At 37.6% G+C, this 16,510-nt stretch overlaps 1 protein-coding gene across 3 annotated transcripts in view; it reads right to left on the bottom strand.

The window, feature by feature from the left end:
• Nucleotides 1-4,206: 4,206 nt before the first annotated feature.
• HS3ST5 (heparan sulfate-glucosamine 3-sulfotransferase 5) overlaps nt 4,207-16,510 on the bottom strand; it is a 192,459-nt gene continuing 180,155 nt past the window's right edge. For all 3 annotated transcript variants that reach the window (XM_066545801.1, XM_066545802.1, XM_066545803.1), the window contains exons 3-4: nt 10,505-10,643; nt 4,207-5,956 (exon numbers count right to left, since the gene is read on the bottom strand). In XM_066545801.1, coding sequence (XP_066401898.1) covers nt 5,026-5,956; nt 10,505-10,611 — 1,038 coding nt within the window. In that variant the 5' untranslated portion in view covers nt 10,612-10,643 and the 3' untranslated portion in view covers nt 4,207-5,025. The remainder of the gene's footprint in view (nt 5,957-10,504; nt 10,644-16,510) is intronic.

Genomic DNA, 16,510 nt, shown 5'->3' with positions numbered 1-16,510 from the left:
AGTTGTCAGAAGGTAAGTCAGTCTTTAAAGAACAGATTAGCCAGAGCTGATCAGCTGGTAGAAGAGTGCTATGGAATATCACATGTAAAGTATCTCCTCAAAGAAACTAATAAACAAAGGAAATCTCAATTTATAGGCACTGATGATGGTTAGTCTGGGCACATGCCTGTTTCACTAGTATGCATGAGCCTTCAGTAACAAAATTACGTCTTTATAATGCAATCTGAGACTCACTGGATCTATATTATTGAGTTTTAGATTGTTTTTTTCTTTGTGAAGTAAATTTTATGTGGCAGACTCTAAATTAAATAGAAAACTAATAACAGTGTAGCTAAGTAGACAGTTGGTGTCCTCAGAATTGAGGAGTACAACAACAAAAAATGTCTGAGATTACTATTAAAATCACTTTTAAAGATTTACCTGAAGTCCTTGTCTCTGTAAACAAGCTCTTTCAAAAGTGAAATTTATCATCATTTATTCTGCTTCTACAATCCTTTACAAATCTGAGGACCTGCTCCGGGGCCTTGAATAAGTATAAAGTCTTGTGGCGAGTATTTTTTCAAGAAACTAATTAGACAATCCATAGCATTTTCGAGATGAGTTAGGAAGGAAAACTTCTGTTACCATATCTTTATGCTTACTATCAGATTTTAAAGGTACTATCAAAATTTCTCTGATTCACTTTGCAATCTATTCTAGTAAAATGATAACATAAGAAAGCTTAGAGGATGGCTTGGGAACACCTCTTCAGTGGGTTCAAGGTATTTTTGGCTAAGTACAAAGAAGAGGAAGGCACTCAGTGCTGTTACCTCTGAAGCCTATCCTCTCCCATTGGAGACATCCAATGACTGCCAACCATTCAAGCATGGAAACGTCTTTGTGTTTTCTTTGTTTCAGTGTCCTGTGCAAAGCATTAATTACTGGCCACTACTAGTGGCAGATCCTGATTTGAAAAGATGTTTGGTTTAATCCAGAAGAGATTTAGTGACATTACTCATCTTTTTAAACTGGTTAGTTTTCTGCCTGCCTAGTGAACTGAAGTAGCTCCACATGGAAGGTAATCATGAGAGTCAGTGCAAAGGAGTGGGAAAGAGAACATTGTATGAGGACAGAGACTGGGACCTTGGCAGGTATGAGCTGGGTTGTCTTAAACTGCCACGGGATTGTAGACTCCTTTTACACACCTGGTTTCTAAAGTTATTTTTACACAGGAAAGAAATAGCATTTTGTCCCGTTTTAAATGAAAGCAAAGACACCACTCCCTGTAATATTCAACTTCTGTTCTCCCCTTCATGAAGAAAGGTCCTTTGTGAACTCCCTGGTCTCTGTGGTCATCTCAGTCTGTACTGAAACTAGCAGCAGTGATCTGTAGCATTGCCATTAATGAAAGATCTCTCCTATTACAGGGTTCCAGTAAGTTGAACAGGCTTCCAGCATGAGTTAAATCAACTATCCAGGGAGTAAATAAGTGCCCTGTAGTGCTTCCATACCCTGGGCTGGAGCAGTGGCTGGACTGGCTTATGACACTGGGGTTCCACTTTCTTTGTGGTCTGTACAACGCTAAACCAAACGGCAGTACTCGATAAGAACTAGATGTATTAGAGAGATTTTTCACAGGGTCACAGCATAGCTGAGGTTGGAAGGGAAATGGAACCCCCACTGTTCAAGCAGAGACACCCAAAACCAATTGCCCAGGACAGTGTACAAATGACATTTGAATATCTCCAATGATGGAAAATCTGCAACTTCTCTGGGCAACCCATGTGCCATTGCTTTACCTGCACAGGATAAAAGTGTTTCCAGATGTTTAGATGGTGGTCCTGTGTTTTTAGCTTGTGGCCATCACCTTTTAAAAATCTTGGACTATTACAATGAAACATGTTGCTAAAAAGGGTGTGTCTTTTTTATTCTTAGAGATTGTGGCAAAAAAAGGGAAAAAATACATTTACATAGGGTATATGCATTTCCCTCATATCTATTCCACTTTCCTGAAGAAAATGCTGTATAGTTGGTTAATGGTAAATGAATCTCTGATCTCCAATTATCAGTTCTTTATTTATCTATGTACTAATTTCCAAAAATACAATTTCAAATTCATCTCTGATAATCCATTATACTGCAAATTGTTGTCCCATGTATTTTAAATAGCAGCTGGGATAATCTGATAAAAATACACAGCAATATTAGCTGTTCTAATCCAAACATTTACCAGAGCTGTGAGCCTGTAATTTTAGGGTACAGAAAATAGGAAAGATCCAATGTCTTTAGAGAACTTAAATGCCACAAGTTAACAGCTGCAACTTCATGTAGCTGTGCATCACTCTGAAATCATAATCTCAAGTTAAGAATGCTCTTCCCAGACTGAACACTCATGATCAATTTGAATAGAAATGATTCACTCAGAATTTGGGAAGCAAAGCAAAGATGTTGAAGTGAATTATTCAGAAATTACTTTTGAAGAGGAAAGTAATATAAGGTCAGGACTTCATAAAGTGGTTATGAACACTTAGGCAAAATCCCCATTAACCTAGGAGAATGCTTTAGGTGATGTGTTGTATCTATATATTATGAATCAGTTTTGAAATTTTCTCTTCACTGGGTTGTGTCAAATAGACTTGACAACATTGCATTGAAGGCTTAGTGAAAGTGAATCGGACTCTTGCTCTTTTAGTCTTCTTAATATACATTATAATGCCTTTGAACCCTCTTTCCTCCCCTGCTGTTCCTGACTATTCTTCTGTGCATTTTTGAACTGGATTTGTCAACCAGATTTGTCTAAGATATAGCCTAAATTTACCCACATCTCTCCAAAATTGCAAATGATAAGCTGGAGTTAAGCCAGTTGACTTTAACAGGAATACGCATAGTCATGCCTGGTAGATCACAGTCTCTGTGGCTCTTCTGATCAATGCAGAGATATTAATTTCAAATGCATATTTTGTGCTTGGAAGTAACTTTGACCTAACTAATTTGTCCCTTTCATTGAAAATACATCTCAGCCTTCAGTCAGTTTGTAGCCAGGACCATATGAAGTATCACCCAAGGTGTCACCCAAAGCCGCCTGGAATCTGTCTGCCCACCTGAAGACCATGAAAATGTTAAATTGGATAAAAACTTCCTGTTCAACACTATTAGATAAGTTAAATATCTGTCTTTTTTGTCTGGAAGAAGCCAAGATAAATGGCTCTTATACAGGGAAACAGTGAGTTGTATTGTAGCTACTGCAAAGAATTTCACATATGCTCTGCCGTGTTGTGCTGGCACAGCTCCGATGCAGCATGAAGAAAGGGCACATTGCTCACACTGTTAGCACATATGATTAAAGATACAGCAAGACAAGAAGCAGTCTCTCAGAAGAGTTTTAAAAACCACTTATTTAGAAAAACCAATGCTTCCAAATCGCTGAACAAAATAAACAGCCCATGGGGAACACTTGATCTTATAATCTGAACTACCAGCCACTCTGCTGCCATGGCCCAGAACATTCAGATGTTCTGGACACCTTCCAAAATTTTTGTCTCCATCAATCTCTAGATGGTGGTTTTAAAGTTTTTTTTTTTCTTCACTTCTTTCTTTTTTTTTCCCTTCTTGTTTTAAAATACTTTTAAATTTGCTTTCATTGTTTTTTTCTTATGAATCTCTAAGAGCCATAAAACATATAATGCATGAAAATATTAATTTCCTGAACTAATTTCTTGTCAATTATTGAATCGAAACATGAGCTATATGTTTATCCCATTAATAACAATACTCTGGTTGTTTTCTTCAGAGCAGATGCATGCATTACCAGATGAAAGCGAAGGTGTCCCAGCTATTTTCTATGACTTCTGAAGCATCACCACGTTTTGGTAATGAAATCACCAAAACCTTTCTTCTGATTTTGTTCATCTGTCTGGCTTTTTGGTTTTAATGGGGACTCTGCTTTTTTGATATACCTGGTTACAATAGGCTTTTGCAGTCATGCTTTAACCTCATGAGCAACTGCATTAAGTATTGCAAAGTGCCACAACAAAGAGCAACAATGTTCTTTGAGGTGTGCATTACACCAGATTCCTAGAAGGGTGAGCTTTTTAATAAACCCTGCCTTGCCACTTTTCTCAACTGTCTATAAACGAAGTTTACCTGAGCAAATCTCTCTCACACATACTTATGACTGTCTATGCTAAGGGACCACACTAACATACATCAAGCAAAGGTGAAAAGCCATTGCACATATAGGTAATTTTAATCCATTCCATTTTTAAATACCACAATAAATTTAATTTTCACAATAAATTAAATAGCCATATTCAGTTTACAAAATAGAATTACTTAGTGTGAAACCAGTATTTACAAACATTGTACACTATGTACACCATGTTTAGCTTTGCTGACACACAAGTATAGAAGAAAAAATTATTTGACCTTTTCTTGACACATGATTGACATGCTACAAGTGACACTATGGTCCATTCAATAAAACAATAGTGCAAACTCACCACAGGAACTCTAAAACAATGTAGTTTGTATGAGATAAGATATTCATTTAAAATAATAAGAAAATAGTACTATTCACTCTCGTAAAAATTCAGCACTGTGTTTAAAGTGTCAGTATTCCTTTAGCAATACACATACCAAATATAGCCTCAAGATTATGCTTTCTCACAGCTTTACAGACTTTTAACAAGAATTTTTATGGCATAAAATAATGTTCTGCTTAGATCAATAAGTATGTCACATAAACACTTCACTAAGCGAGAGGAACACTGACCCTTTTTACAGTGTCTGACTTTGTTTCCCTAAATACTTCCTTTCCCTTTATTATTATATCTTAAAAGATGCAACTATATTGACAGTAAATTTATGTTTGTTACTACTCTGTAGAAAAAATCGATCCCACCGTATATTTGGTCACACACTGCATTATGTACACGTATGCATGAAAAAAGTTACTTTGCTAGTCGAATCTATGAAAAGTGCATATTTCAGCAGAGGCATCCTATTGCATACCTCAGGTGCAACAGAAAGCGTTGTATGAAGTTTAGGTTAGGGCCAGTTAAATGTCCTCCCCGTTATCTGGTAAAATTTTTGATTAAAAGGATGGAAGAACTTGCGCAATTTGGTAATGACAGAGGTGTCCACCTCTGGATGGATGCGTCCCTTGCTACCCGCCAGGCACTTGTTAAAGACAATGTTAAATCGCAAGCAGTAAAACCCTCTGGTGGCATTGAAGTATAAATTGTACTGACTTATCCTGGGAGGAAGATTTAGGAACTTCTCAACCAGCTGGAGTTCTGGCAGTGGTTCTGTGATGAGCCGGTCTCCATCCACAATATGAAACTGCTCGATTGGGAAGTATTTTAACCACCTCTCCAGATGTTTTGTGTAGATGCTGGTTCTCACTGCCTTGTACTTAGTGTTCACTTCGCAGGTATTAGGATCAATTGCCAGCTTCTCAAATTTGTAGTAAGTTTTGTTCTTTCTTTCCTTGCCTTCCAGCACCTGAGTGTAATCAGAAATAGCTCTTGTGGTAGGTTCCCTGACAATGATCAATAATTTGATAGATGAGTTCATTTTGTAAATCCTTTCAGGTACTTCCTCGGTGATAAAATACGCGGGGCTTTTCTCAATTGTTATTTGATGAGGGTAAGAAAAAGGCATTTTTTTCCGGTACCACTCAATTCCCTTGGCATAGTTTTCATCATTGTCAAAGAAGTGAATCTCTTGAGAAGCTTTGACCACTGCAGGGTGAAGGTTCAGCATCTCCAGTAGTGCTCGGGTGCCTCCTTTCCGCACCCCAATGATAATGGCCTTGGGAAGCTGCTGAACCAGATTGTGCAGTCGGATTTGTTCCTTAGTGGCATTGCCCTTTCGAAATTCATGGAGCAGACCTCGCTTAAACTGCAGGGCTCGCAAGGGGATTTCGTCCTGGCCACGGGGTCCAAAACGACCATCAATGGGGCAGAGGGGCTGCAGTCTGCAAGAAAAGTAAGAGGTACTTGTAAAAAGAGGATATCTCTCAAGACAAGTTTCATGTGCAAGGGAATCATGCTCTCAAGGGAATCATGTGCAAGGGAACATATTCAAATGTAATGTGATGTGCCCATCTTTCAACTCTTATTTTATTCTGCCAATGGTTAAATAATTGTAATTTTTTTTATTATTTAATCTGGGGTTTTTTTGCTCTGATTTAGCTGGGAAATTCCTAACTTTACCCATCTGCCCTTTGCCAGCATAGGAGCTATTATTACTGTTCTTGGGTCTTCTTGAACCTTGCCTAAACTTCCACATTCCTCATTATTTTGTGATGGGTTTGGCAGTTTTTAAGGCATTCTAAGATGAACTATATTTGGACATTTTGATCTGAAAATCCAGTTGATTTAAGTAATCTCTTTCCCACACTTTTCTCATTCTAGCCTGAAGTCTTTCCATTGCGTTGATCCAGAGATGGCTTTTTTAGTGAAGAGGAGGAAAAGGGATGAAAACCAGATTTCTAAGCATCACCTTTCAATATTTCTCTTCCTCTTTACAATATGCCCAGTGTTTTTCTGCCAGTCAGAAACAGAAAGTTCAAGGTTCTGATTCAGATAATGTTAGCAAGGTATAAAAAAGAATGGCAAGAAGAGTTTTTAAAAATGCATTTATTGCATTGTTTCATCAATGATTTTCTTATAATCACTCTTGTATCCTTCCACTGAAGGGACTCCTCCCACTGCATTTTTGTACCATTCTTTTATATTCAGCTATAATTATTTTCCCTCTTTTCTACATTCTAATTCTTTGTTTTTGTATCTGATACCACTGGATCCAAGAAGTGGTTCAGTAAGAAAAATGTTAAAACTTTACTTTACACAACCTTGAATAAACTCTCGTGTCCACTCTCAAATAAGCACTTTGGACATTATACAGGCCAATGTTTCACTGAAGATTAACTTTGTGTGTACAGAGAGCTTCCAAGGTCCTACAAAAATATTACTAATTTTTTGGAGCCATGCTCTCCAAAATTAAGGATATGTAAGAACAAAGGCTGCCTAGGCAATTTTAGTGTGAGCTTGCTGTGCACATATATTATGATACAGTTCTTAAATTACACAGCCACATGCTATTATTTTTCACAGGACCCCTGCCTTAGCCAGTATACCAGATGGGCAATGCTCATTAATAGCTGTTTAGGTATTCAGTATTTATTCTAGTTTCTCAGCATGTGGTCCCTCACTCATTTACTATATATTATTCAAACCCTGCTTTCAGGACATAATTATTTATTTCTTTGCGGCTTTTCCATCCATCACTGCTTGTTGGGGTCTCTAATTTGACACTGATTCTAGGACAATGGATGGTTGGGACAAAGTAAGTCTGATCTCCCTGGCTGACCTGTTAGCTGCTTCCTTGATTATCCAGATGCTGAGAGATATAGCCTGTCCAGACAGAGCCAGGGAAACAATCCATATGACATTGCTGGGTTCACATGAGCTCTAGCTAAGTCATGCAGACTAATTATAAAGTGTGATGTAAAGCCAGTTCCTGTTATTTCTTTTCTCAAGTGTCTAGCTTCTTCTATTACTTTGCTCTCTGCCATCTACTGAAAATACCTGACTTGGTGGCAAAGACTGAATTGTTGAAATGCTGATGCAAACCAGACCATGTTGGGAAAAAAAAAAAAAAAAAGAAGAAATATCTTAACAATGATGCAGTTTGGTCAGACTGCGGCATGGCTGGTGGGAGTCTTAATGCATCAGCAAGGTGGCAATTAAAAACATAAGAAACAGAAGCTGCGATTGTTGTCTCTGTTCTCTTCCCTGTCCTTCTGCGTATTTGTTATTTGTTTTCAAGCAAAGAGGATTCCACAACAGCAGTTTCAGACCCATCTCAACTAATTTTATCTCTTGCTCAAAAAGACAGCTCACACAGCCTTCAGTGTAACACAACAGCTTGTCAAACAGGGCGGTTTCCTTTGAAAATAAATAAATACTCAAGATATCCTCTAGCCTAAGGGAAAAGATTCAATGTTGTTAGAAGTCCTTCCTCAGCCTTTGTATTTCAGGATTTTTTACTCTTTCCCCCTGATTCTACTCTCTCTAAACAGTAAAAGTAACACTTAAAAGATCTTGGAAGTGGTAAGTAAAGGGCAGATCCTCATAGTTTAATCCAAGATGTAACTATTTACTCTTATATTGCAACATGATGATATTCTTAATTGTCTGAGTAACTTTCCCATTAAATAACAGTTCTCTGCTAAGAAAGAGTATATGGCACTTATTATATCACTGAGTTGCTCTCCCAAAACAGGTAATTTCTCAAGCTGCTACAGTAAAACTCAACAATAATTTTTCTTGAGAGAACCCACCTTAAGCCAATTAATCCCCAGAACCTGTATTTCTGAAAAGTTTCAAAACAGCTGGAGTAGGTCTGGGCAATCCTAATGAGCTGTCTCACCGGATCCAGAATACTTCCTAATTTTCTTCCAAGGGAGGTGTCACAGCAGCAAAAGATTATAAGCCTGGTTCCAGCAGGAGTATTTTGTAGCATGGAAATCAGATGTGGAGGCCCCTGGTACTGCCAGTCAGGGACTCAGGTAACTCAAAGATTAATCCAGATATGCTCAAAATTGCCGCACAATTTGAGCTTCTACATGTGAAGCAGATCCATGCACTCAGGAGCTGAAGGAAGGTGGCCTCCCCTGGAGGAAAGTGCTCATCTTATCAGATTTTATGACTCAATGAATCACATAAACTAGTGGTAATTTCCCTTTGGGCCTGAGGAAACTCAAGACACTGCCATTGGAGAGCCTAATCTGAGGCTATTAAACATGAGCCACCCCCAGCTCACTTGTTCAAATTAGATCAGCATAAATTAAGCATAAATGAATCTGGATTTCTTCCTGAACAATTAGTTATTCCAAAGTCTGTTGAAGTCATTTAGCATCCTTTTACTGAAAGATTCAACAACGATCAGGCAGAAGAATATTTCCAGTTAATTCATCTGTGCCTTGTCCTTTCTAGTACTTCTTTCTCTCTCTATTTCATAACGAGTCCTTACACAGGACTGCTTTTTAGCAGTGTGCTATGCTTCCACTGGGTAAAGCAAGAGAACAAAACTGAATTTTACTGCCATTGGCAACACTATGCATGAAACCAGCGGAATTCATTGCCTCAGGAGGTCAGGAAGTCAAATACTGTGGCGAGATAATTTTATAGCCATCAGTAAATTCTGTAGATGTGCAAGCATAGATAATAGAAGAAGGTTAATTAGACTTCATGCCTCTGAGCATAAAATATACTTTTGCAGGGACCAGTAAGGATTTCTGCCTCCATTTACAGAATCACATTAGTCTCAGTGAAATTTCTACTTCTGAAGTATCAGAGATGGTTTGACCATCAGGGGAAAGACGTTCCAGTTGCAATTCACTTGGTCCTAGCTGAGTACATGGTCTCCTTCTGGAGTGGATTTGAGGAGTGGAAGAAGGCACTCAGTCACTGCCAATGGAGCCCACTGTTACCTAGCAGTGGGGCGTAGGTAGCGGTTTTCACTTTCCAAGCACCACATATTCACACAGCACTGTGTGACAGTTTTGAAACCACCTAATATGTTGCATCATTTAAAAGAAGGACAAGAATACAGCATTAACACTTGCAAACTGTCTACCCGATTCTGGAAATCGTGTAGGTTTTTTTCATTCGTGTTTCTAAATCAGCTTTTTTTCTTTTCTTTGTTGTTGTTGTTGTTGTTGTTGTTTTTAATATGTTGTGACTTTGTGTAGCACCTACCATAGCAATCCCAGGCCATTTCAAAGCTAACAGGAACAGCAGTGTCAGTGCAGGTAGCACTACTGTTGCACTGTCAAAAACCAGTCAAAAGTCAGCCTGGTCAGAAGTGCCAAACACTCTTTGATTTTCTCTGCTGTGCTTTCTACTACTCTCCAGGAAATCATTTGCAGAGAAAACCCACTTATTTAGCACATTCAGCTACAGAAAATACCAGCTAATTAACATAGTTAAAATTCTCAAACCCTGAAGCAATCTTTCAAATGAAATAGTATTCAAAATTTGATGGGCTGCTCTGCAGGCTCATACTTAATTTTAACTACCACTGTAGCACATTAATTGCTTGCTCACAAATTTAGAAAAGGAGATGTATAAATACATCATAACTGTTTTGCTGAAACTAGAGGTCAACACACAGATGTACACAGGCAAAATGAGCTACTGTAATGACATTTTTACTGGATGCTAGTTTATTTCTTCTCTGAAAACAAGTGTCAGTGTGTTCAGAATACAAATGGACAAACAGAAAAACTTTGACAGGGATGACTGTGACTATTTTCCTACTCTCTTCTCCAAAGGGTAGGAATAAATAGTGAAAACCACATTAAAATAGCCAGTCTTTCTGTCCTCCTGTACAAGTAGACTCTAAGAAAAAAAAAGAAAACCAAAAAACAGAGGATGAAAGCAATCAAACCCTGGAAGCAGAAACTCAGACCATCTTGGCCCATTCTACACAAGAGAACAGCTACTTAATGACTTACCTATCCAAACTCCCAACTCTGGCAACTAGATATAGGAGACTTCCAATAGCAAGGCTGCCTAGCACAAAGAGCTTCTGTCTCAGCAACGCCTGCTGTTTGAATAGCATGGCCCTCCATCAATCTTCAGGACTTCTTCAGTCTGCAGAGACAAGAACACATAAAACACTCCTCAGAAAGCATAGTATGTGCAGGGTAGTGTTTAATCAGGTGCTGCAGCTGATTAGGCCACACTTGCAAAATCTTTGCAAAACTGCAAAATAAGTAGTTAAACTTTTTTTTTTTTTTTTTTTTTTTTTTTTTTTGCTATTGTTTTTCAGTCCCACATGGCAATGTATCTGGGGTAGGATGATAATTCTGGAAGTGATAGTTCAGCTGCATACACCACTACTAGGGCAGCTGGATAGCCACAATGAAGGTCTTTACTGCAGAAGCTCATACTATAATAAGATACTTGTTAGGTAAATATGTTTAGATTTTAAGCCTTTTAGAATCAGACAGAGTTAGATTTCAGCAGAGATTTAAATGCCCTGATGTCAAGTAAAGCTGCAGTAACCAGGAGTTAGGCTTGCAGGTCAGTGTACAGTTTATGGAGGCACATTTACATTGTCTCTATGATTATTAGAGTGTATGCTGGAGAGAAATCAAAAAAAGATGTCCTGATTCATGCCAGCAAGTCAACTGTGACAGAACTGAGAAGCAGGTAGCTGGAGTAGGCACAATGATGTTTTTTGGCATCCGTGTATTCTATCAGCTGTGTCTGTGCTGGGTGTCAGTCTCGTCTGTTCTGTGGAGAGCCATTTAAGCTCCTCACCTGCATGACCCCAGCCTTGACTGTCACTAAAGACCTGCTGCGACACAAACTGTCACCTTTGAAACAGGCATGCCTACATTCCCAGTTTTTAGCAATACCAAAGCATATATTTTAATTTTTTTTCTGATGTGCTCAAATACTATAGTTATCAAGGCAGTCAGGAGAAAAAAGACATGACTTTATGCCAAGAGGATTTAACCAGGAGGTTCCCACCCAAGGTAGAAAGAAGTGCTGAGTAAAACTGTCTTTAGTTTGACTCTTCCTCAAACATTACATTTATGTTCTGGACTGGATTACATGTGTTATCTGTGAAGATCTCTTTAGGGAGACTCAGACCTGGATTCTTAATACATTCTTACATGAACTGAGGAGAAAGATCAGGTCCTCCTTTCAGAGAACAGTCAAAGATGACATGGTTCTTCATTCTGTAACAGTTCTGAGCTTTCTTGTAGGTATGCAGGAGAATTAAGTTTCAATCCTCTCACTGATTCAGGAGGGGTAAAGCCACACCATCTACCTACCTACCTAAAAAAAAATGCTTTCATCACGAAATGGTACAAAAATCATAAATATAAATTGTAATCACCTGAAATATTGATCCAAAGTCTCATTCCCTTTATCACGGAATATTTACTGTATTATGTAGTAGTTTGAAGAAAAACTTTTTCTTCCAGATTTTGGCTGGACTTATTATGAACAATTTCTGATGTCAAGTTTCTTAAGTTTTACTACAGCAAAGTTTATTTTGCAACACATTTTCTTCTTTTCCAGCCTTGGGATTTGCATAAAGCAAGACTCGGATACATTAGTATAAACATGAAAATATATACAGAGGCAGAATTTTCAGTGAGATTGCAAGGTTTGACTGGCCATTGCTAAACACAGCCTGAAAACATTTCTTTCCATTTCTGGAAACATCTTTTTCCATTTCTGCTCATGATGTTAAATTTTTGGCCCATAAATCTCTCTTTAGAATCCAGGATACAGGCAGGTAGATAGTACAAGCTGGAAACCCTTCCCAGCAGGAAGCACTCATGCAGCCTGCCTGCCCCAGTGCTGGCTGTGCTTAAAGGTGCAGATGCAGGTCACTCCAAACTAGTTTTCTTCAAGTGTGGTTGAAAAGCCATTCTGAAGCACATTTATTTTACTGTTATAGAGAAAGCTTTCTAATTGCAACCCACCATCTCTTGATAAAAGAGTCATGCAACGCTGAAATTCTGATCTGACTTGGTCTCTAAAGCACTTCTGCTGCAATAATAACAACTCCTTTTACAGCCAGGTCACAGATCAGGATAACCTATCATGCAGGATAACTAATCATACAGAATATATTGCTTTTTACGTAGATAAAAGCAACTCAGTAATAAGAATTCTTAGATAAGATCTTTATTGCAACAAGAATAATATAATACACAGAGTAAAAGGAGTTTGCAATGTAACAGAGAGACAGAAGAAGTATTACCATCCTTTAAGAAATAAATGAGGAGTAGAGGTACAGAGAGATTAAGTGATTTGCTCAAGGTCACAGAGAAAACCTATAACACCAGTGAGATTTAGTCTGAAATAATTCCTTTCTAATGCTTAACTATATGGTAAACTTTTGCCTTTTTGTAATATACTTTGTTTTTCCATAAAAATCATGCATAAATGAGGAATCCTATACATTGAGCAAGGCAGAAAATATAGCCAAAGTTGAACTATTAAGAAAAATGCACAAATGTTGCACCTCTGTGTCGATATGTTACTGCTAATTACTCTTTTAGCTATTTAACTTAAAAAGATTAAAGAGAAGAACATAAAGAAGGGGGTGAATTTTCATAGGTACCAAGTTTTAACTATTTCAATGCTGCTCCCTCCAAATGAAGGTTTCACTTCAGTGCTACAGCAATGAACTTTGTCTCTCAGAAAACAGATACATTCTCAGCCCTCTATACATTAAACTAAAGTGCTATCTATGTGTTCTCCTTTGTACAGGCTCTTGGTCCCCTCTTCAGTCCTGCCTGCAAGCCTTAATGAGGCTGTGGAGGTCATCAGGCCACAACAAAATCAAATTAATAACAAGCTGTTTCCTGAAATACCTTCTACAAGGCCTCATGACTTCAATATTAATGTTTGAAATTAGAGTCAATACAAAAAAAACAACCAACCAACCAAACCACGAAACAAACACAAACAAAGCAAATCAAGCAAATCCACCAACCAAAAAAAGCCCAAACCAGTTCCAGTTTTATATTTACACATACCTAAGTACAGAAAACTTTTCCACAGAATGACAAGTATTAAGCACACACTAGAAACGTAAAGATGGGATTATTTATTTGTTTGTTTAATTTTTGTTTTCATTTTTAGCATGTTACTTAAAGGCCATGGAAGGAGTTCTATTCCAGGGAGATTATTTCAATAAAACTTTCCCTAGATGTTAATTTTTTTCTTGAAAAAACCATAGAAAAATTATATCTTGACTCCAGAAAAGGCTACACCTTGCAATGGATGTACTGAGACAGCTCTGTGTGCCAGAGGAGAGGACTGAAAAAATATTTCTATTTAAGACACAGAGTTAATACAACCAGAATGTGATTAAGGTGAAGCTCCCTAAGGCGAAAATGTTGCTGGAGACTAACACAGCAACACTTAAATGAAATGGAAAGAAGAAATGAAAAGGAAGAAATTAAAATTCTGGGAAGTATTATCAGGTGTACAAAGTTTTCAGTTAGGAATGTATACTTTTAAACTTTGCAAGAAGCTGGAAGGCAAGATAAAATTTAATCCAAAGTGACAAGATTTTTAGCAGTTATTTGAGGCAAATAAGGGTGTTTTTAAAAAATTTTGCTCTCTTTTAGGGACAAGAGCTGAACTGTCACAAAAGGTGCTGACCAGTGGGAGGAGGGTTGGGAGACAGCTGCAGGCAGAACTTTCCCAGTAGCTGAAAGCTGAATGTGGAGCTTCCCATCCAAGGAGATGACAGCACACTGTCACACAGCTCCAGTGGGCTTACATTAGGAATATCTGTCTTGGACAATTTAGTTAAATAGGCATACAATAGATTTTTTTCCTGGCTATCTGAGAGAGTAATAATGCACAAAGAGCAACAAAAATTGCTGAATGCATGATTTCTAGAAATGTGTGAAACATCACATATATTTAAAAATGTGGATTGTAAATTCTGTGTGAGTTAAAATTAAAATGTGGTTTGTGATTTCAGATGTACAACTGATCTGAATTGTGACACTGACATGGTACAGTTCAATAAAGAAACATGAGAAAGTAGCCTTACCAGTGTATTGATGTGAATGCCTCATTAAACCCCTTTCCCTACATTCCCATTTTGCTGGTGAGAGGGCCTGGGTTATTGAGTGAATTGCCAAGAGAAGACAGTACAGCTATGTAGAACTCTGATGATAATAATAACTGAAAAATAGATGAACTGTTCATGACAAGATTAAGGGATCATGTATAAAGGTAGATAGTGGGTATGCAGGACAAATAATGTAAATTTTTTGTGAGCTGTTGTAAAAGTTAGTTTTTGGTTCAAGTTAGGGGAAAGTCAAATGAGTAGGAGAAAACAGGAGAAGAAGCACACTAGTAATGATGGCATTATTGATAAAAATCTGAATTTTGCAGAAGCACAGAAAAGAGAATCTGCTGCTATAATCACTTCCAAATAAACAGACAATGAAACAAGAAATCTCCAGGAACTTGTTTGCAAATGACCAAAGGGAAATTTTTGGACACATGGAGCAGACATGAGAAGATCTTATAGATAAATGAATAGCATGTGGTTGATTATGGATGGAAGTATAAGAAACAACAACAACATCCTTTCTTTTTGCAAACAGGCTAAAGAGATACAGTCCTGATAGAGTTATGTGATTAATCAAAATGAAGTACACGCCAAAGGCAAATATGCACAAAGGAGGCTGAAAAATAATAAATAGGATGTGGTTTTTATTAGTAGTTATTGTTTGGTGTGTTTCTTTTTTTTATTATTTTTCACACCAGCAGGGGTCAGCTGTTGACCAACAAATGTTTGTTGTCATGCACTGCAGAAAGATCTTTTGAATTTATAGGAGATTTAAATACAGTGACAGGAAACAAGTCAGGGAACTTATGACTGGGAACGTTTGCATTATGTCTCTTGAATGTTAACTACAGTTTCTTCCATTTCTCACTGTCACTAAAATTCATACAAATCAAGCACTTAGAGTTTTTCTGGGGTGTGAAATCATATGGTGATTGGGAAAGGAGGGAATTTGTGCCTCAAACTGTGTGCATTCTCACCAGCTCATGGTCTTAGTCATGGTCTGCCTGGAAGAGCCAGTCATGTTACTGCCCCAGCTTCTCCTCCAGGTCCTCCCAACTCCCTTTTCTCTGTCTCACTGCTGAGGAAGGTCTGGGCTAGCAGCAAGGAAAAGATAGAGTGCTGCTGTGCTTTTTCGCCAGTAGCCTATGCTTCGGTGGCTTCCTTAATTGCAACAGAACTATTGCACCACGTGAACAATATTAAAGAACTAGAATGATCATGATAAAACAGAACATGATTTTTCATTAGAGAGAAGATTTTTCATTCCTAATAGCATGGAATAGTCTAAGAAGAGACAAAATGCTTCAATTTTTTGACATAGTAAAATGAAATGGATATGGGAAGTGAAAGAATTGAAAATATCATATATTTTAGGGAATGATAAAGTGCTGACCCTGCAGAAAAGGAACTTGGATTTTTTTTTAATATTTTCCTTAATGGTTCATATTTTAATATAAAAAAGAAATTTAATTCTCATAAGTAATTACAGTTTTCAATTTTTTCTCCATAGCATAAGACTGAAATGGGATGAAGTAAGATTAATGCACACTTCTTTGACTCAGGTTTCAAATAAAGAAAAGAAGGAAGTATAACATGGAAGAAGTTCACAGATTCATATAAGTGTCCCTGTGTACTAGACCTGTCCTTTTCTCCTCATGACTCATATTGACTGGAAGAGTGGAGAAGAAAATGTCAGCAAAGCTGACGGAAAACAATAAATAATGCAGATAAACTCCAACATAAAGATTTCCTATACTGTTATGCCACAGCTGTGACAACAACCTAAAATACCCTTTTTTTTTGGTCAGCTATTGTAGATTTTAAGATTTAGGACTGTCTTTAAGCTCCCCTTGAAGCCAGTTCTTTGTGTAAAGAAGTGGTGAAAGCCTTTCTC

Source organism: Molothrus aeneus, chromosome 3, assembly GCF_037042795.1.
Source record: "Molothrus aeneus isolate 106 chromosome 3, BPBGC_Maene_1.0, whole genome shotgun sequence".
NCBI lineage: Eukaryota > Metazoa > Chordata > Aves > Passeriformes > Icteridae > Molothrus > Molothrus aeneus.
Note: the sequence above shows the minus strand (reverse complement) of the source record. Positions and strands in the feature narration are given on the sequence as shown.